Source organism: Mixophyes fleayi, chromosome 3 (genome assembly GCF_038048845.1).
Source record: "Mixophyes fleayi isolate aMixFle1 chromosome 3, aMixFle1.hap1, whole genome shotgun sequence".
NCBI lineage: Eukaryota > Metazoa > Chordata > Amphibia > Anura > Limnodynastidae > Mixophyes > Mixophyes fleayi.
In genome coordinates this window covers 319,323,055-319,345,411 of record NC_134404.1, presented here as the reverse complement: position 1 = coordinate 319,345,411, position 22,357 = coordinate 319,323,055, and the positions used below count along the sequence as shown (strand labels likewise).

At 42.2% G+C, this 22,357-nt stretch overlaps 1 protein-coding gene across 1 annotated transcript; it reads left to right on the top strand.

Moving 5' to 3' along the window:
* The first annotated feature begins 13,456 nt into the window (after positions 1-13,456).
* On the top strand, positions 13,457-20,656 carry EPCAM (epithelial cell adhesion molecule). The gene is made up of 9 exons (XM_075204111.1): positions 13,457-13,852; positions 16,011-16,127; positions 16,505-16,751; positions 17,173-17,235; positions 17,329-17,392; positions 17,992-18,093; positions 18,273-18,470; positions 19,457-19,498; positions 20,157-20,656. Exons 1-9 carry the CDS (start codon positions 13,774-13,776, stop codon positions 20,196-20,198), a joined length of 954 nt encoding a protein of 317 aa, XP_075060212.1. The 5' UTR covers positions 13,457-13,773; the 3' UTR covers positions 20,199-20,656.
* Positions 20,657-22,357: the final 1,701 nt, after the last annotated feature.

Sequence of the window (22,357 nt, the reverse complement as noted above, 5' to 3'; positions counted from 1 at the left end):
GCTGGACTCCACAACCACAGGTCCCTCTGTAGTCTCTGGAGGCCAGTGCTGGTCTTGATTGAAGAATTGATAATTCATTTTTATGAACATCATTTTTTCAACGTTTTGCGGAAGCAACCTCCTTCACCGCTCACTGACCAGGTTCCCCGCTGCACTAAAAACTCTTTCCGAGTACACACTGGAGGGGGGATAACTCAGGTAAAATAGAGCCAGTTTGTACAGGGGCTTCCAAACTGCCTTTTTTTCCTGCCAGTAAAAATAAGGACTGTCTGACATGTCTACTTGGATGGTGTCAGCAAAGTAATCCTCCACCATTTTTTCAATGGTGACAGCATCCAATGCAGCGACAGTAGACATGTCTGCAATGGTTGGTAGGTCCTTCAGTCCGGACCAGATGTTCTCAGCATCCCCACCAGCGGGTCATTTAGGAAAACTCAGTTTTTCCTCGCAGCAACAGGTGTGGAAGAAAATGAAGGAGGAGCTGTTGGCATGTCACGGTCCTCTTTAGAGGACAATCTCCTGACCAGCAGGTTTTTGCACCGCTGTAGACTTGTGTCCGCCGGAAACAGAGACACAACATACGCTTTAAACCGAGGATCGAGCACGGTGGCCAGAATGTATTCCTCTGACTTTAAAAGAGTGACCACCCTCGGATCCTGGAAAAGCGTACGAAGGGCTTCATCCACAAGAGCTACATGCTTTGTGGAATCGCAATGCTTTAACAGTTCCTCCCTCACTTTCTCCAGCTGCTTCTGCAACAGCCTGATCAGGGGAATCACCTGACTCAAGCTGGCAGTGTCGGAACTGACTTCTCGTGTGGCAAGTTTAAACGGCTGGAGAACCTTGCACAACACGGAAATCAGTCTCCACTGCGCTTGACTCAGGCGCATCCCCACTCCTTTGCCTATGTCGTAGGTGGCTGTGTAGGCTTGAATGGCCTTTTGCTGCTCCTCCATCCTCTGCAGCATATAGAGGGTGGAGTTCCAGCGCGTCACAACCTCTTGTTTGAGGTGATGGCAGGGCAGGTTCAGGCTTTTTTGATGTTGCTCGAGTCTGCGGTAGGCACTGGCAGAATGCCGAAAGTGTCCAGCAATTTTGCGGGCCACCGCAAGCATATCCTGCACACCCCTGTCACTCTTCAGGTAATGCTGCACCACCAAATTTATTGTGTGGGCAAAACATGGCAAGTGCTGGAAATTGCCCATATGTAATGCCCGCACAATGTTACTGGCGTTGTCTGACACCACAAATCCCCAGGAGAGTGTAAGTGGGGTAAGCCACTGCGAGATTATTTCCCTCAGTTTCTCTAAGAGGTTATCAGCGTTATGCCTCTTATTAAAGCCAGTGACACACAACGTTGCCTGCCTTGGAACGAGCAGGCGTTTTGGAGATGCTGCTACTGATGCTGCTGCGGAAGGTGATGCATCTACCCAGTGGGCTGTCACAGTCATATAGTCCTTAGTTTGCCCTGAACCACTTGTCCACGGTTAAGTGGACAGTGGGTACAACCGCATTTTTCAGAGCACTGAGGACACTTTTTCGTACTTCTCTGTACATCCCGGGTATCGCCTGCCTAGTGAAGTGGAATCTCGACGGGATTTGGTACCGGGGAGACAATACCTCCATCAACCGTCTAAATCCCACTCCACTGATGGCGGACACCGGACACACGTCTAACACCAACATAGCTGTTAAGGCCGCAGTTACCTGCTTTGCCATAGGATGCCTACTGTCGTACTTCGTGCTCATGGCAAACGACTGTTGTACGGTCAACTGTTTGGTGAAAGACGTAGCGTTCTTACGACTTCCCCTCTGGGAAGATGACAGACTACCAGCAGCAACAGCAGCAGCAGGCGTACCACTGCAGGATCCTCCGGAAGAATCCCGGATTGAAGAGGACTCAGTCATGCCGGTGACATGGCCTGCAGGACTATCTCTGATGGAGATCGTGGAGGAAGTTGACGAGGAGGGTGTTGCTGGTGTGTATACAACAAGACCTAGGGATTTAGGTGTCCCTGGACTGCTGACGGTCCTAGCCACAGGTCCTGAACTAAACACTGAATTATGAAGGTTCTTCAGGTGACGTATAAGGGAGGATGTCCCTAGGTGGCCAAGATCCTTACCCCTGCTTATTTGAGCTTTACATAAGGTACATATGGCCATACATTTGTTGTCCGGATTGGGATAGAAATAACTCGACAGAAGAGGTGGATTTTTTGGTCTTCTGCCTAGGCATGACTATGGGCTTTTTCATCCCATGGACAACAACTGTTTCCCCCCCTGGTGCCTCATTTAAGATAACCACATCAGCATCCTCCTCGTCAAGTTCCTCCTCAGCGCCAGATACATCAATATCCTCCTCCCGGTGTACAACATTGACACCTTCATTAGCCAAATCTGTAACTGGGCTGTGGGTGATCCTTCCAGCATATGCAGAGGGCGTGCTGCAAATGGTGGAAGGAGCCACCTCTTCCCGTACAGTGATGGGAAGGTCAGGCTTCGCAACCACCAACACCCTTGGACTCGCCTTGGGGATTTGTGATGCCATCTCTTTAGAAGGCAGAGTTGTTTGCTGTGTTGTTGATGACTGCTTAACTCTCTTAAATTTTTTAGAGGGGGGGAGGAGGGCTTAGATCCTTGGGTGAAGCTGAACAACTAGTCATGAACATGGGCCAGGGCCTAAGCCGTTCCTTGCCACTCCGTGTCGTAAATGGCATATTGGCAAGTTTACGTTTCTCCTCAGATGATTTAAATTTTCTTTTTTGACTAATTTTAGTGAACTTTGGCTTTTTGGATTTTACATGCCCTCTACTAGGAGATTGGGCATCGGCCTTGGCAGATGACGTTGATGGCATTTCATCGTCTATGTCATGACTAGTGGCAGCAGCTTCAGCATTAGGAGGAAGTGGGTCTTGATCTTTCCCTACTTTATTCTCCAAATTTTTGTACTCCATTATAGTTTAATCTCTGGTACTAATATTTCTGGACTGCAGGAACAGTGAACGCAGTTTAATCTCTGTTACCAATATTTGTGGACTGCAGGAACAGTGAACGTATTTATATATTGCAGTACTAATATTTCTGGACAGCAGGAACAGTGAACGTATTTATATATTGCAGTACTAATATTTGTGGACTGCAGGAACAGTGAACGTATTTATATATATTGCAGTACTAATATTTCTGGACTGCAGGAACAGTGAACGTATTTATATATTGCAGTACTAATATTTTTGGACTGCAGGAACAGTGAACTTATTTATATATTGCAGTACTAATATTTCTGGACTGCAGGAACAGTGAACGTATTTATATATTGCAGTACTAATATTTCTGGACTGCAGGAACAGTGAACGTATTTATATATATTGCAGTACTAATATTTCTGGACTGCAGGAACAGTGAACGTATTTATATATTGCAGTACTAATATTTCTGGACTGCAGGAACAGTGAGCGTATTTATATATTGCAGTAGAATTTTTTTTATACTTTTTTAATAATTTTTTTAAAATTATTTTTGTATAATTTTTTTTACATTTTTTTACGATTTTTAAATAATTTTAAAATAACAAATGAATGGACTTAGCAGAAAAAAAGCACAGGACACAGCACCACTGGACTCAGCAGGACAGAGCACTGGACAAAAGCACCACTGGACTCAGCAGGACAGAGCACTGGCCAAAGCACCACTGGACTCAGCAGGACAGAGCACAGGACAAAAGCACCACTGGACTGATCAGCAGGACAGAGCACCACTACAAACTACAACCTCCCTCTTCCATGATCTGAGCCCGACTGAAGATGGCGGCTGCAAGCGGGGAATTTATGCAATCCGAGTCTCGCGAGATCCGACGTGAGACTTGGATGTCATAGCCTCTGTTTCATTTTTTTGCCCGTCGGATCCGCACTGTTCGGGTGGGCTCGGATTAGCGCAATCCGAGCCCGCTCATCTCTAATAACAAAGAGTATAACAAGAGTATAACAAAGAGTATAACAAAGAGAATAACATAGAGTATAACAAAGTGTACAACAAAAAGAATAACATAGAGTACAACATAGAGTATAACATAGAGTACAACAAAGAGTATAACAAAGAGTATAACAAAAAGTATAACCAGATGCTGCATTTCTGACCTGACCCATGAAACAGGGCTTTTGTGCAATTGCGGTTGAACAGTGTAAAAAACTTAATTTGAAAGTCCAGCCTTGTTCCCTTTTCGGACCACCTCCTTCAGTCATTTTACTTTTCCTCCTAAAATGCATTTCAGCCAAGTATTATGGTTTAAATTAATCCTGAGAGTGAGAGGAGGTGTCTTAATTACACCTGTCACATTGTGTGCTTGAATGTTTTATTACATGGGTATATAAGTGTGCTTACTCACATCAAATACACCCGATAATACATTAGAAAATTTCCAATGAAGTTACAGTATGATTAATGCATGATTCCTGATTATTAACTCCTGAACACCAGATAAAACCAGCCCAGTGCAGAGTAGACACCACTATTGTGTCTGTTACTTAAGTATTTCTATCTATACCAAGGCCTCTTTAAGGGTGTAGGCCGCCCTAGGCTAATATGCTCATAGCGCCCTCTTGTCTGCCAGGCTAATACGTGGTAGGCAAAAATGGACTTGTCTTTTATTTAAATCTGCCCGCCCCCCCCACTCATGTTTATGTTCCCATATTTTAAAAGCTCAGCTCCACTGAACTTTTTAAAAGGGACACAACAATCTTTGACACTCATTTTGTTTTCATTAAAATCATAACTTTATAGCAAATCGGGGGCATGAAGAGTGCTGCTGAGGGTGAAGGGGGCTGTCAGTCTTGGGCCTGTCGCCATCCTTGTCTCTCCTACTCGATTATCCTCAAGCGCCCGCCCAAAGATGACTTATTGTCTTTAGCCTTTACCATAGGCATACTTCAAGATTAAAACCTTACTACATTTTTTCTTCCATGTTTTCATTTTTACTTTGGAGAACAACTATTCTCTTATTTATATTTTAAAATGAATCACAGTTCATACCTCTCACTGGCACAATTTTGCACTCCAAAAAAATTTGCTTCCCCCCCAAAGGCCTTGCGACCTAGGCTGCAGCCTAGTCAGCCTATTGGATAATCAGGCCCTGATCTATAGTAAAGTGTTCGAAGTTGTGAATAGGCATAGAGACTAGACTGTACTTAATTTATAAAGAGCAACATCTTTTCCATAAGTGTATTTTTAACCTTTAGAAGTATTTCTGCTTATGAACAAATTTTTGTTGCAGCGTATTACAAATCCTTATTTTACAGTCTTTATGTGTTCTTTAGTATCATATAATTAGCAGTGAAATAGGGAAAAAATCAAGACAGGTTCCTGGTAAAGTCATTGTATGGTTATCCAATGTTATACCAGCAACTTGAGTAACATAATGGAGGAGTTTAAAATATAAAACAGAAATTACTGCACATACACTTACATCATATATAACTGTATGTCTTTTTATTTCTAAGGTAATATGTTCGCTCATTAATGTGACCTCTCATAAATAAATATTGATAAACTATAACAGTGACACTTCTAAAATAAAAATGCAATAAATGTAATGTTTGGTATGTGAGGGATGAACCGGCTTTAGTTTTGCTTTCTTTTCATTTTAGGTAGCTAAAGCTGTAATCTGCATTTTAAATGATATGTGCATTGGAAACGTGTGTACAGTGTGGTGGCTCGTAACTCTCAAAGATGACCAAGATAAAGAAGGAGAAGAGTCAGGAGGAGAACACGGAGATGGCCCAGGAGGAAGCCCCCAGAACTGGTTAATGTGCGAGATTGAAAGGTCTGGTGGGTCCTAGGGGCTTGTGTTCATGGCTGATGGCCATGTGGTATAATATACTTACGTACAAGTTGCGTTCCGACTTAAATCAGGCCCAATATGTTTTACTTTTTCATGTCACTGACTTTTGAAATCAGCTGTGGTCTGGTAGAGTATGACCCTGAGAAAGGTTATTGTTTATTACGGAATGAGAATTTGCAGTAATTAATTCCTTCTAGTAGATTAGATATTGTGCAGGCCGGCTGTAAATCAGTTTAAACTATTGGAAAGCAAAGATAGGGGATTAACAAATTTAGATTATAAAGCATTTAGCAACATTCAGTTGGGAGAATACTACCATTATGACAACTTATTTTTCTATTCCATTAATCGATTACTAACAGTAAACTGCTTTATATCCATAAGCTACAAGTAAAGTAGCCACACATGCTGAGATATTTTCAGTGATATAAGGGAATTGGCCCAATTTCAGTCAAAAGCAACCAGATCATTATCAGTCACACTGAAAAATGTGTTCAGAAAATGATCTCTTAAAAGCCTATGACCTGGCTAAGGCTGGGTACACACTAAAAAAACAATTGTCCAATTTGTTTTCACTAATGATTTTACAAACGACTGGAGTTCCAATCAGTCTGCCGATACATTCATAAACACCATACACGATTTACCTTCAGATCTGTGCTCTTCATCTGGTCATGTAGTCATTGACAGCACAGTATTCATTCATTCATTCATTCACTCCTGTCACACTGATTAACCGCATTGTTATAGGTTTACAAATGTCCTTTGCTTCAGTGACTCTGAAACTAAATATTCAGTCTCAGAACGAACGGATAAATGATTCCATTTATAGCACTAACTATATATATTCAACGGGACATGTTCATATAATTAAGGGGACATGTTCATATCCGGCATAGGCTGAAAAGATCATGACTCTACACTCTATAAAGATCGTGATCGTGAGTGCACAGACACTGCAGGATCAGAAGACGGTTGGAGCGAGATTATTAGTTTTACCGACCGACCAAATAAACCAACGATCGGTGCTTTGGAACGACTATCGGTCAACATGTAAGTGTACACACTACTGCAATATCAGGCCGAACAGCTTACGGGTGTTTGGCCCGATAATGGGCTGAAAAACCTGTAGTGTGTACCCAGCTTAAGGTAAACGTGTTTAGTCTGTAACATGAATCGGGTGCTGACCGGGACATTTTTTTTCAATTGCTGGTAAAATCATTAACAATATCGCATTGGGAGAAATTTTCTGTAGTGTGTACCCAGCCTAACAGGTCCCAGTGTAAACCGGAAGCAATCTGGTCATTTGGTCTGAGCACTGAACAACCAGATCTCATACAATTTGTGCACCCACATATGTGACCAAATTGGACAGTGATCCTGTCACTCAGTGTTTGAATTGCCCAGCAGGCACAGTCTCCTTTCCTACCTTACTTTAGCCTCTGTATGCTCCATGCCTTCTTTATGAACAGATGTATTTCAGAATACAGTTTCCCATGCTAGTGCGAGAAAAGATGCCCCTGTAGTTTGAGCAAGGTTGACGATAATATACCAATCAAAATTCCAGGACCATGGTGATATTCAGGGCAATTAATTCCCCAAATAAAGAGAGACTTAACCTTAGAAATTTTGCAAGGCACAAAGCTAATATTGTAGCAGTTCCAGAGAAACATTTGGCGATCCAACCATCTCCATCATTCACAAATGATAGGTACCCACATTGTTATATGGTCAATGGCCCTTCAAAAGAAATAGAGTAGTCATTTTGATAGGAGAAAATTGCTGTCTTACTGTAGAAGAGCTAACATTAGATAAGAAGGGTAGATTTATAATTTTAGTACATAAACTAGAGAATAGGGATGTTACGTTGGTATTGTTATCTGGACCAAACACCAGACAAGTCCCATTTTCTAATGGATTTTGTGATACTGACTCCCAACAGATGATTGACACAACCACTTTTTATATGGATAACAGTGTTTTAATTTTTCACATCACAAATAACACAGTATTCTTTTGTCAGGATGACACCAGAAGACCCTAACTCTGGCTAGACACAGCTCTCCTGCCTAGTTACCGGCCAGCTAGCTGGCATCGGTCACACCGCACAATATCACAATGGAGGTTTAAATACAATAAACCCCTCCCTTTAGTCAAATTAGTTATATATCAGCCTCATTGAATATCTGACTAGGGGGGTTCTTTGTATAGACAAGTTGAGATGATATTAATACAATTCGCCAAGTTCTCCCAGAAACTCAATTATGTGGTAGGTCAGAATACTGGCAGCGTGTGATAATATAGGCACCTTGATTTGTTAATGTGGATGGGTTGGAAGGAGTGTAGGCATACATATATGATTAGATATCATACCACAAACAAGGTCGTCAAGAATGTTAATGGGAAAGAGACGTGAGTCCCCCACGTGGTGAAACATGCTGGGAGGAGGTCAGAGAGGGGATAGCAAATCAAGGAAACGGCCTACAAACTATACTACAGGTGGTACTACACGCCTGACAGCCTCTCCAAGATGTTTCCGGCATCCACTTCGAGCTGCTGGCGGAACTGTGGTCAAAAGGGCACGCTCCTCCACATTTAGACGTGCCCACATATAGTCACATTCTGGAATATGGTCCTCTCAATCATTAACTCCATCTCCGAACAGCAATTGTCTAAGGACCCCTGGACTTTCCTTCTCTGCCGTCCTCTTGCTGATGAGAGCGCCCCATCTAATAAGTTGATATCACTGGAAGAAGCCTGACTCCCCGTCTATGCAGGCCCTCCAGAATTACGTCTGGCATATTGCAAGTATGGAGAGTACCACTGTCACACTCTGTGGGATAGATACTATCTGGTATCTGCGCTGCTGAGCAAGGAGGCACGGAGTCTAACGCACCCCCGGTGTTCACCAGGGACCCCTGTAAGGGAGTTTGGGCTTTACTGCAAGAAGGTGCGCAGGTCGTGGTTCTCCGGGTCAGCCACCAGCGTAGTAACGGAGTGGACGGAGCATAGTCAATCAAGCCAGGTCAGAACCAAACGGGCAGCGAAGTACAAGGGAAGATCCGAAGAATGGTCAAAGGCAATCCAGGAGTCAGGAAACCAGAACAGGTAGCGAGGTACAAAACAGAATCCAGAAGGGAGGTCAGAGGAGAAAAGCCGGGTCACAGCAGGATCAGATACTGAGAATAACAAGGTGCTGGAGCTGGAAGAAACCAATACTCTGGCACCCTAATGGTGCCAGAGGCCGCTTTAAATAGGGGCTAACAATTCCCCATTGGCCCCGGGAAGTCGGCGGTCAGAGACGCTGACCACCAACAGGTGAGGCGTCCCATTGCCTAACAATGGGACGTGAAGCTCCGCGAATGCGCGCACAGTGTGAGCCCATACGTGGTCCCGGAAGCGTCCCGTTGCCTAGCAACATGCTAAGTGTTCAAGCACTCCAGCACTAGTGACAGTGCTGAGACGGTGCCTGACAATTACCTATTACCTACATGATAAATCATATAAGTTGGATTATATATGGGCCCCTTAGTACCTTAGGGAAAGCTGTGGCTGTCTATCCACCTCTGCCCCGGTCCAAGTTCTTGTAGTGGCGGACCCACCAGCGATCTAGAATCTGAGCCACCTCTGGATCCTCCAGGCTGGACCCTGCACTCTCCAGGTATACGCTATCACATTGATGGGTTTTGCCTCACACACAGGGCACGAATGGCCATATTTTAGCTGTTAGCATTTCTCCGATTTCAATGCTTGTTTCTCCCTTTTACCCCTTTCCTCTTCCTTACGCCCCCCCACCCCACAGCCCACACATCTCAAGCCTTCTCTATCCCGACCTTCTCTCCCTCTGCTTGTACACCCTCTCCTTCTTTCATAAAATAATAAACTTTGAAGGAAACTTTTCTTGTGTTCATATACAATTGTTCAATGTACTTGTTCTTTTTTTCCTGTGTCTTCGTAAAATAAAGAGTTTGAAAAAAAAAAAAAAAAAAGATGTCAGCATAGTATTGATACTAACTTTTTGAATACATTGAGTGTTGAGTGTAGATCGATCTAACCATGTCTTGTCCGGGACACTCTCAGGCTCGTTCACAAATATGTGCTTGGAAAATGGATAGAAACTCATGAAAACTAAATTGTGCTTTACATGAGTTTCAGTCGTGTATTTTTAATAATTGCACAATAATAATTGTGCTTTTATCAACATAATCCACTGTACTGGTAGCACCTGTTAACGCATGAGAAATAGGTTGTACTGCATTCTAAATTTTTAAATGCGCTGTAAACCTTTTTGTATGCAATTGTGGGAAAGAGAGCCTGGGAAACCATTCACCCTATTTTAATGTGTCATTAGTTTGTGGTTGAAAAATCACATTAACAGAGGATATGTGTGAACAGACACGTCTGTCATTTTGTTTTCTTAATTAACAAATACCCACTTAACAGCAATTTCCATAAAATATATACACCATATCCAGTGTCGGACTGGGGCATGAAGGGCCCACCGGGGGAATTCAGTGATAGGGGCCCACTATATTGGGGTGTGGCCAACTTTAGGAGTGGGTGTGGCCAGTAAAGGGGGTGTGGTCAGGCTATGGAGGACAACTTATAGCACTATTTTAAATGTGCACCTTTTGCATTAGACCTTGCCCATTCTACTGGTAGGTAACTACATGGGACCCATTAATAAAACACTTGTGGTTTGGAAGAAACTCCAGTACCAGCTCCTGTCGTCTCCTAATGCACCAAGACAGTTACTTATGATAAGTGCATCATTTGGTTACCTCCAACCCTCGCCTCATATGTTGTTATTGCCCATCATGTATTGAGCTTATTAAAAGCCATTACAAGGGCTACACAAACCAAATAATAACATCATCAATTAGAAGACATAAACTGCACAATTAATTTTTTAGTACAATGGTTACCAACCTGTTGTTGCTGTGACATGTCCTGGAATAAAAGTCAATTCATAAAAAAACAAGTGATTGTAATTCTCAACTAATCTCAGTGAAATCCATCTAATTTCATTTTAAATACGGTTGATATATGCCTATAATACTTTCACTATATCACCCCTAAATTCTAAACAGGACAACCATCAAAAAGAATGCACAATAGGCAAAAGGAAAAATATATAAATATAATTATGTTCTCCTATGCATGTGCCTTTCTACACTAACATACAATATAGACCAACATATTATACAACCCTGAATGATTATATTTTCAACTGGATGCAATTGGAATACTAGACTACATGAAAAGCACCCTTCATTTGCCAGATCTTGTATACACAGTCTGATTATTAAAATGACTCTTTGTTATAATTATTTTTTAAGGACTCTTACAGAATATGCCACTCGTCAAAGACCATACACACAGCATCAGTGCTACTACGGTTGCGTACTTCACCAATGAATGCTTGTTGAGAAGGGAAATTTTAAAAAACAAAAAAATGAACAGAATACAGCCCATCCAAAGCCTGTCACATTTATTCCATATATGCTGGTATGCTGCCAGTGTTGTATGAAAGAGAATATAAATATCAAAGGACGGGCGCAAATGGGGGAAGGGTAAAGAAACACAAGGATTGGGTCAATGAATAAGTCAAGGGGAAAACGGTCCCAAAGTCATTAAAGGATGTTGGTCTTCTAGTTCCACCTATACCGATGTCCCAGATGGTAAACTTACATCAATGTGACCTTTTCTATTCCATACAGTATTTGAATAATGTGTCCTCTTGCTTCAAAAAGCACCACCACGATGTACTTTTACTCCCCTCTAAACCTGTTTCTTCTCCTCACCAGAGTGCACATATGGGAGACCAGGGAGAGAACAGAGAAAGATCTCATGGTGTTTTACGTTCTCTATTTATTAAGTTAAAACATGGGGTTAAAAACACTCACATTTTGTATGTTAAAAAGGTATCTTTCAGTCCATATGTTTCCTCGATCAAACGGCAGTATCCAGCTTCTGTATCCCAGCCACGATCAAACTGGCTGGGCTTCAGATAACCCGGGGAAACTCTGCAGCGTCAGAGGGGGCGTGGTCTATTGCGTCCAGTGTTGCATGAACCTATGATGACCAAACTGACCTTGGATCAGTATGTTGATATCAGGACGTCCTCCTCCCCTGCTCAAACTGCTGAAAAACACACTACCGCGCCTGGGCTCTCTGCATCTGCGCGGTAGTGTGGTTACAGGAGATGTGACCGCCGCCGCCATCTAAACAAAGTTCAACATCAAGCTCCGCCCTAACAACGGAGGGGGCGGAGCTTCAACCCCGCTGGGCCTACCGGTGGATTGACCGGCTGTCCGGCGGGCCAGTCCGAGGCTGACCATATCTGCTTCTATGTCAATATACTGTTCTTCACTGTACAGATTCCCAATACCCAAGGCTCTCACCTTCACTGACCTAATCACTAACTACACCTTGCCCACTATATGCTGACCACCTCTTCACAATGTATGCAAACAACTGGGCTCTATGAGGGAGGGGTCACCACTAAAACTCCCTGTTTCAAAGTGACGCCAACACCCACAATTAAATGATAAACAGAGGCACAATGCCTGTAGGCTCTGTGTGTCTCAGTTATCCCAAAACATTCCACTTTTTTCACCTGACACTTTACACAATGCTTATTTTCCCATAATACCAAGTCATTCTATCTTATCTATTCTACATGAAAGTATGGGTTGGAATTCATGACCTAAGCAGACAAGGGTGCTATGTTTTTGTTTTAAATTATAGGGACCAAGGCCGTAAATAGTGCTGTGCTGTAGGGGCGACCGCCCAGGGCGCAACGCTGAAGGAGGTTGCAGTTGATGAATATTTTAGGTTCATTTGGTTAAAACTGAGGACTAGGGAGCGACATGTTTTTTCTCGACCCAGGTTCTAAAACTTACAGCTCTGACAGGAACCCTAAAACCCTTGGGGCTAGATTTACTAAACTGCGGGTTTGAAAAGGTGGAGATGTTGCCTATAGCAACCAATCAGATTCTAGTTGTCATTTATTTAGTGCATTCTACAAACTGACAGCTAGAATCTGATTGGTTGCTATAGGCAACATCTCCACTTTTTCAAACCCGCAGTTTAGTAAATATACCCCTTGATATTTTTTAAACTAGATAAGCATACATATTACATAAAAACTGATAGTGTATATATGTATGAACTTCCACTTTAATATTGGTAGGCTTTCTATGTGTACTAGTAAAATATTTTCCAAAAAAAGACATCAAATCTTTTTTTTTTTTAATACTTTACATCTAAAAACAATGTATGTCACTTCAAAGACAACATGAAGTACATGGTCCCTTTCAGTCATAGCTGCCTAGTATATTTACAAATTTAAAACAGATTCATCTAGGTGAGTAATGAGTTTCTATGGGCTGTGGGGAGAGTCTGCAGATAGTTTCCCTCTCGGTAGGGGGAGGATCATGACATCAGACACAGAACAGGCTATGTCTAAGAGAGCTCCCAGGTGAGCCAGCCAGGTGACTGCCCACCATCCTGCTCCCGGGTGAGTCACTCGGGAGTTTCGTCAGTGACGTCACCCGCCCTATATAACTCACCTGGAGCAGGGGTTGGAGTTCTGCATTCTATATTGATCTAGGACTGTGACAGAGAACGGGACATACTGGATTAGAGTCTGAGAACGCTCCAGCAGTGCTCATTAGAAGCGAGGATCTTTATTCCAGCTGCACGGCGTTGGTTTCGGTGGAGGGGGGTTGGTACATAGCAGCCAGGTGTAACCAGAGACCAGTTGCAAGCGAATTTCGTCCTTGTTTGTGATTAAGGGAGGGACCCGTCGGACCGGTCTAACCTGGTCATAAAGGAGGAGGAGAAGTAGGAAGTAATTTAGGTGAAGGCTCCTAAAAGAACCTAAGGATCAGACCCGAAAGGACATCAAGGCCGAGGTTCCCCACAAAAGCAGGATGGAGATCTCTACTGTACTGAGATTGGGAGCAGTCCTGGTGGTCTGTCTGGTCTACATCACCCAGGCTCAGGATCCAAGTAAGTGCTGAGCGTGGTTGGATACTTGTTACACGTTTTATTATACGAGACCCTGATCTGCTCTGTAAAGTGCTCTCACCCAGGTGTGCCTCAGTGTACTGGGGTGGTTCTCCGTCTGTGGCACAGCACACTGGGGGGGGTTCTCCGTCTGTGGCACAGCACACTGGGGTGGTTCTCCGTCTGTGGCACAGCACACTGGGGTGGTTCTCCGTCTGTGGCACAGCACACTGGGGGGGTTCTCCGTCTGTGGCACAGCACACTGGTGGGGTTCTCCGTCTGTGGCACAGCACACTGGGGTGGTTCTCCGTCTGTGGCACAGCACACTGGGGTGGTTCTCCGTCGGTGGCACAGCACACTGGGGGGGTTCTCCGTCTGTGGCACAGCACACTGGCACACTGGGGGGGGGGTTCTCCGTCTGTGGCACAGCACACTGGGGGGGGGGTTCTCCGTCTGTGGCACAGCACACTGGGGGGGTTCTCCGTCTGTGGCACAGCACACTGGGGGGGTTCTCCGTCGGTGGCACAGCATGCCCAGCACATTGGAGTCTGGCTACACCTGGGTTGCCATAGATCACCTAGGACTAAATGGCAGCTCAGTAACTGCTCTGCAGTCCATGCTCGTCTTCTGTTCTCGGTCACCATCTTGTGTAATAGAAGTGTCCTCACCTGGCCGTGATTTGCTGGATCCCAGGTGTCTTATTTACAGCCGGGTTGTATCCACAGTGATAAGATATCTGGCTGATAGGCGCGTCTATGTCTGTAACTGAGATCTCACAAAGCTAATTGGTTTTACTGATAAGAGTATGAGGTCAGACTCCTATATGCACCGTTACCTCTGCATTGTCCCGGTGTACACTATTACACCAACTGGTGACTTTATAGTGTAGTGTCAGGCTTATTGTAGCTACCGGTTTTGTACACCTATCTCTGGTGTATAGTTAGTAACTTTTTAAAAGAAACAACTTTTGTACAGGCATTCTTCTAATGGAGGAAGATGGTCTTAGACCAGCGTGTCTCCCCCGCTCAGGTAACACTGGCTGAGGCGCGGCTCGCTGACAAAATGGCGCCGGGCGGTTCCCTTGGGTGGGCTTGGTCGCCATCTTCCTACACCTGTGTGACGTACGTGTGGGTGTGGATTTCAGAACACCTTTGTAGCTATGTACATGTAGTTTTGTTTGGCTTTTACTACTTAATGATCGTCATATTTCTAAGCATGTGGGGAAGATGGGTGGTTTCTGTAGACATCAGGTATCTGACTCCAATTTAATTCTACTTGTATATGCTACTTAACTGATTCAGAAGAGTTCTCCCATAGCTTAGAAATACTGCTTAAAATATAGAAGTTTGTCTCTCAGGCCCATATACCTATATACTTTTTGGGGCATACAATGTTTCTCAACATGATGTATGTTAGCTGTGTATACTATATAGAACAATTTGTAGGATGTGTTCAATATGAATATTTTGGTAAAACCCACACCTTTTGTGAATGTCCTGCTTAATGGTGTATAACAGGACATATAAAAAATATATATCTTTGATACTCTGAAAGTAGTGTAGTTCACTCAAACTGCATTTGCTCAGTCTGCTTAGCCCATGACTTGGCCCCTTTGCTTCCCATATTGTACTAGTTGCTAACATGAGAGTTAAACTACATTGCTGGGAACTGTAACATGTAACCTTTTTGACAGCTAACACTTTGATTTGTGGGTGTTCCATCTGTCCTTTCAAAGAGATTTAAAGAACACTCAATAGTCTGTGTGATCAATATATTTTTAAAAAAAGAAGCCATTGAAATTCTGGCTCAACTTGAAACTTCAGCATTACTAACTCTCTGGTTCTTGCGTCTTTAAGGTATAAGTGAATCTTTGCGTTGGGTCTCTGTACTGACTTGGCCTGCAAACCACATAACATTTGATAGTCCCACCTTAAATGACTTGCTATTCCTTTATATTTTGAGTTATTATAAAGTGTACCTGTTTTGTGTATTACAGGGTATGATCACTCTACAGTGTTGCCCAACGGTCAGAATAATGTATCTCTGGCACATATCACAAGAGCATTTAATCCCTACTGGATTTTTAAGTGTTTTTGGTTTGTCTGTTTTTCCCCATGCTGGCATATGTCTAAATCTGGTGACCTTTATGCTTTTTCCCTAGGTTGCAGATGTGCAACACATTTCAAAGGACAGTGTAATTCAGCTGTTGGCAATGCTTCGGCCTGCTCATGTACTCTTGGAGTAGGCAAAGACTTACAGCCAGTAGACTGCACTAAATGTAAGTATCCTCATGCGCATATACAGGGATGGCTCAAGCCGTTTCAGCTAAACAGAACGGTTTAAATCACCAGCAATGCAACATTGATCCTATGCTTGACACTTCATAAATACCCACCCTTTTCACCAAGCTTGGGCTATATTGTCTTTGGATGTGTAGGTAAATGACAACCAGAGAAAAACGACTGCTGTCAACTGTTTGTCCATTATTGTAATGTATAATTACTTTGTGCCATTTCACACTTTGTGGACAAGACAAGCAACTTGTGTGTCCTGCTTATAGGACAATGTAATCGTTATTGTTGGCCCAATAGATAGGTAGCGGTTGAACTAGAATACACCCCTGTTCTGTTAACACTTCTAACTTTCATTTCCCAGTGATGCCAAAATGCTGGTTAATGAAGAGAGAGAGCCTTTTAAAGAAAGAAGGTCGGAGAGAAAGGCCTCCCAATGCTCTTGTTGACAACGATGGGCTGTACAATCCTGACTGTGAATCTGATGGCACCTTCAAAGCTAGACAGTGTAACGGCACAGAGACTTGCTGGTGTGTGAACACAGCTGGAGTTAGAAGAACAGATAAAGGAGACCTCCAAACCAGGAAGTGCCCTGAGCTTGTTAGGACTTAGTAAGTATTGGCCTTCTACCTCTGACAAAGGTCCAGGTTTATGCAGACTGCATAGTCCGAAATGTTGCAATATTACAGCCGTTATCCTATATAGTAGCCTCCTGTCCATACAATTAAAAATGTGGACTATAGTTTAATTGTAAATTAAGCAAACAGGCTGTAATTTGAGTTTGTTCTAAAAAATCTAGTATCTAATTGACTTATTTGCTACAATATTGAAGAGTCACATTGGTGGTGGGATACTCTTTACAGGGGTGAGGTTATAAGTTACATTGTGTTATGGATTGTCAGAAGTTCTGAAGTTCACATTATTGGGCTGCTATCAACAGAAAAGCTAGAGAAAGTTAAAGTTGTACTCCATGTATACATTTTTGGAAAACGAATTGTTGATATGACCAAACTTTTTTTTTCTTGCTTACAGTTGGGTGGTTGTTCAAATGAAGCGTAATAACTCGGATATTGGGTCAAATGACGATGTGAAAGAGTAAGTGCTCAACAAAGTCTCTCCCCTCCCCCTTCTCTGCACACTCCTTAGGAGTGAAAACTTAAGCCTTATTTTTTTTTTTTCTTTTAACAGAGCATTAACAAACCTCATTACAAGCAGGTACAATCTCCCTGGAAAATATATTGATAACATTGAGGTAAGCTACTTCATGTACTTTCTATTGAATTGTACAGACCACATACTATTTCAATCTTGTAATACAGTTGTCAGCTCCTGTAAAAGCCTGTCTACTTCTATTAAGTCTTTGAAAGGGATGTGCTAAACTATACTTCAGTATAGGACCATCCAATTTCAAGATGCATGTAACATACGATTAAGATCATCATTTATTTATGTAGCGCCACTAATTCCACAGCGCTGTACAGAGAACTCACTCGCATCAGTCCCTGCCCCATTGGAGCTTGCAATCTAAATCCCCTAACACACACAGACTAAGGGCAATTTAGTAGCAGCCAATTAACCAACTAGTATGTTTTTGGAGTGTGGGAGGAAACCCATGCAAACACAGGGAGAACATACAAACTCCACACAGATAAGGCCATGGTTGGGAATCGAACTCATGACCCCAGTGCTGTGAGGCAGAAGTGCTAACCACTAAGCCACCATGCTGCTCACAATATCACTGGCTTTCATATGTCTGAACCTCATCAGTGACTGTCTAACCCCATAAGCCATGCTAAACAAGGCTTTCAGTATAAACCGATTACAAAGTTGTCGTCTCTACTCTCTTGGCAGTTTGAAGGTCCTTATATCTACGTAGACTTGAAGCAAAATTCTTCATCAAAAGCTAAAGGTGAAGTGGACATTACAGATGTTGGCTACTACATGGAAAAAGATGTAAGTTAAATACTCCATGAGTGGGTTAGTCATTTAGAGGTGCCAGGAAAGCTTCTAAAAGCACTGACTCCTAAATATATAATTAATATTGAATTATTATAGTTTTGTATTTGTCCATTCATTAGACTTGCTTGTACTAAATGTTAGTCTGTAACATCATGTAAAAACTTTCTATGCAGATCAAGGGTGAATCCATCATGAACACAGATCAGGCTTTTGCCATTTCTGCCAAAGGCAACAACATTGCTGTCACTGAGCCTCTCATCCTCTATATTGACGACAAACCCCATGAAATCTCCATGAAGCGGCTGACTGCCGGTGTGATTGCTGTCATAGTTGTGGTGGTTGTGGCAATTGTTGCTGGAATAGTCGTTTTGGTGAGTACTTAATACTTGTAGACATGGTAGAATGTTAGAAGTTTAAAATTGATAAAGCAATTATTGTCCTTGCAGGTAACCATTTGGTTAATTAGAAGGCCTTGTGCTAGTTGTGGCTTATATATGAAATTGCTACTTAAAGTGAACTAAAACTGTTGCTGACAGGCCAGTTAAAGTTGCAGGGCAGATGGTTTCTGCCTCCACAGCATCCCCAGACACGGTCCAGCTTTCTTCTACATTGTATAGAAGCAGTGGGTGAGACACCTCTTGGAAATCAAAGGAGGTGTGAGGACGTTGAGAAGTGAATTACTGGGGAATGTTGAGGGGTATAATTTGCAGTGTGTTGCGTCTAATGTCAGAAGCTGTATAGTTAACGCTATCTTTCTAATATAAGCAGAAGTAGACTAAGAAACTTGCTTGCAATGGAAAAGGTTTGCATATAAACCTGCCTGACATAACTGGGAGGCCAATCAAACAAGAAAATGCATGGGCTGGGCAGTGTTAAGGCTGGCCCCCTACATGGAGGCAGCCATTTTGTGTACTGAACAAACTTGCTAGTCTACTACCTATAAATTTAGAGCCTCATGAATAGTGGCAGTAAGTGCTGGTGATATGACTGGTGCAATGATGACTCTAAAGTTGACCTGTCTCGTAAACATGAGGTATTATTTTTGAGGGTTGCACAAATGTTATACATCTGAGGCACTTCCTGTATCAATTCATTTGTACCTCATACCTGACAGGCTACCTACTGGCTTGGTCTACAAAGTTGCTCCCTACACTATAGGTGACAAGATGACTAAACTTTAACTTAAAAGATGAAGTGATGTGGCTAAATGCCACTTCCCAGTGTGCAGTTTACCTGTCTGCTTTAAGATGTCAAAGGATGATTAACTTACAAGCAACATTAGAAATGTGGATAGATAAAAGCAAAATACTATTTTTGAGAACCTCTTCACTCAAACGTCGTTTGTTGTTTTTAACAGGTCCTGACACGAAGAAAGAGGGGCCGATATGAAAAGGCTGAAGTAAGTATATCTTTTCCATTAATACCCTAATACAAGCATTTGGGGATGGGATTAAAGGGGGGGTGTTGATTACAGGCCAGGAAAAAACTCCCAATCCCAAAACAGTGTCCACAATAACTTAAAGTACAAATTTATATCTAAGGATGGAATTGCCGAAAGAGGGAAAAATTCATCTATTGCTTCACACGGTGCTACATATTCATGCTCATTTGAATAAATATTTTCTAATTCATGTAGAACAATGGACCTTCCCGCCTCAACCAGTCTGATACACAGGAAATGGTCTCATACATCTCCTCTGACACGCACATAGTAGTTGCCATGTGGCTCCCATGCTATTGTGGAATAGTTTCAGAATGCTGGGACTTGTAGTTGTAGAACAGCTGGAGAGCTAGCTACAAATTGAAGTAACTTGACAAATTAAATACTAAAATTGTTAGACATATTGACGTTTAGCATGCTCTCCATGCCTGACAATACTCTATGGCAGTGTTGTAACCAGATAATCCCATTCCAGAAAATTACTTAGTTACACCCAAAACAATCACAGACTAACTAGTTTACCAAACTGAACCTTTAGCAGCAAGAAATGATGGAATGAATCATACAAAAAGTGTTTAAAGTCATGGAAATGCTCATGTCCTGGGTTTCTTTTTAGATGAAGGAGATGAATGAAATGCAGAAAGAACTGAATTCGTAGAGATGATGCAAGTGGCTCTATAAAGCGTGCAGAGATCCTCTGACAATATGCTGAATACTCATGTGTTTGATCATGGTACAATCTGTAACTGGAACCAGCTTATAACCTCTGTATGGAGAAATGTTGTAAGATATTTATAGTGGGTGACTCCACGCAGCACCGATGCTTAACATGTATATGTTGTGAATTTGGTTTTTTTTGTGACTTGAGAGCCTGTAACAGTCAATTTATCGTTTTAAAACAAGAGTGTTTTTTTTCTTTTTTTTTTTTTTTTTTTATACCTTTTCAAGCCACTGGCTGGGGACAATCCAGTCTTAGGTTTTGTGAGGGGAGGGGGTGGGGGGGGGTGTAACCATTTACTAGTTCAAAAAATGCTTTTATGTAAATATTCTGTATTGAAATTTTTTTATGTAAAAAAAACAAAACTGAATTCAATAAAGTTGGAAAAACACTACAAAGTCTACTACTTTGAGTACAGTTTGAACATGATCCTGTAGCTAACTGAGGAACACTGTACCAGATTGTTTCTAATCATAACAGGGGGAATAAACAATTCTTTAAGAATCTGGATAAGGAGCCCATATTACTAGCAATTATATCAGATTGCTCCTGTAGACCTGCTTGTACAGTACTGGTAAAAAACTGTAAATGTACACAGCGGGTGTCTTTAACATGTGTTACAAGTTAAACAGATCTGACAAAGCAGGAAGGAGCTGGAGGCTGCAGGTTAAGACTCTTAAGGGGTAAATGTATCAAGTTGAGTTTTCTGGCGGGTTTGAAAAACCAATCGGATTTTAGCTATCATTTTATTTAGTACATGCTACAAAATGATAGCTAGAATCTGATTGGTTGCCATAGACAACTTCTCCACTCTTCAAACCCACCGGAAAACTCTGATACATTTACCCCAAGTGTCATCTGTTGCCCTTCACAGATCTAATGGATTCTTTGACTTAAAAGGAACTGTTCCGTTGAAGTGAATCTTGAGAAGGTCAAAGTCCATGAGATTGCAAGAGGAAATATAGTAATAGAAATGCCAAAGGGGCTTATAAAACTGCTTGTAGGTCTACCTTTCTATGTATGCCCAAAAAGAGCACCATAAAAAAAAATCAGATTTGTAAGCACATATTTTAGACATGGGCTGAGATCAAGAAGATCTTCCAATGCAACCTACATAATTTTCAACCTGTTACAGGTTTGAGAAATTATTGGACTATCTCCACAAGCTGCTACACATCTAGTTATTTGAAGAATAGTCTTGTCCAGTCACCTCGCATCCTTACTTGGAAATCCAGATCAAAATCGGGGCTCTATCAAAAAGTGGCCATTGCAAAGCGTGTGTGTTTTATGAAAACCCAAAACAATTGTCTGGTATGGCCAGAACAGGGTAATTGGGGACTACATTAGAAATTTTACTTTTATAAACTGGAACAGAACGATTAAACCAGACTTTAGTTCCTGGGAGATTGGATATTTCAGACATGATATGAGTTCTACATGCATGTCGCTTGTGGTCTACACAGAGATTGTCTATTGGTCTGTTGTCATGGTCACTTCACAGAATCAAAGGCCTTGGTGATCTCATGAGCAATCAGGTCCATGTTTTGAGTCCTCTAAAAATTGCTATACAGCATAGGTGTCCAATTGAACATTAATGATGTGTGAAGCATGAATGATATGGGTAACGAGAAGGGATTTTGTTTTGTTTTTTTAGGGCTATAATTTTGGTTAGTATTTTCATGTCGGCCTGACAGCCAAGGATTACAGTGACAAGGGTCCTTGCCTAGCTTTAGTTTTATAAAAATGATGGTCTCATAGATAGGGGAAGAATGGCAAATACATAAGATCTGTCATATACTGAGACTAATGTTCTGTACAAATCAGTAGGTCCTCCATCTGTATCTTGTAGTTTGTAAGGTGAATGCAGCATCACCAACCTCTTTCTCGGTAATTAGGCATTCTAAGAGGGCTCTCCCTTATTCAGAGTTGGTCATGTAATAGTGGATAAGGGAGCTCTAGCATCATCCAATGATGACAGCAAGAAATGTAGAGGCTCCATAATCTATCTGCAATTAATGAACCACATCCCTGCTGTTTGAAATTCCTATGTATTAGGAATGTAATGATTGGGGGCAATAGATAGCTCATGTCAAGGTGCT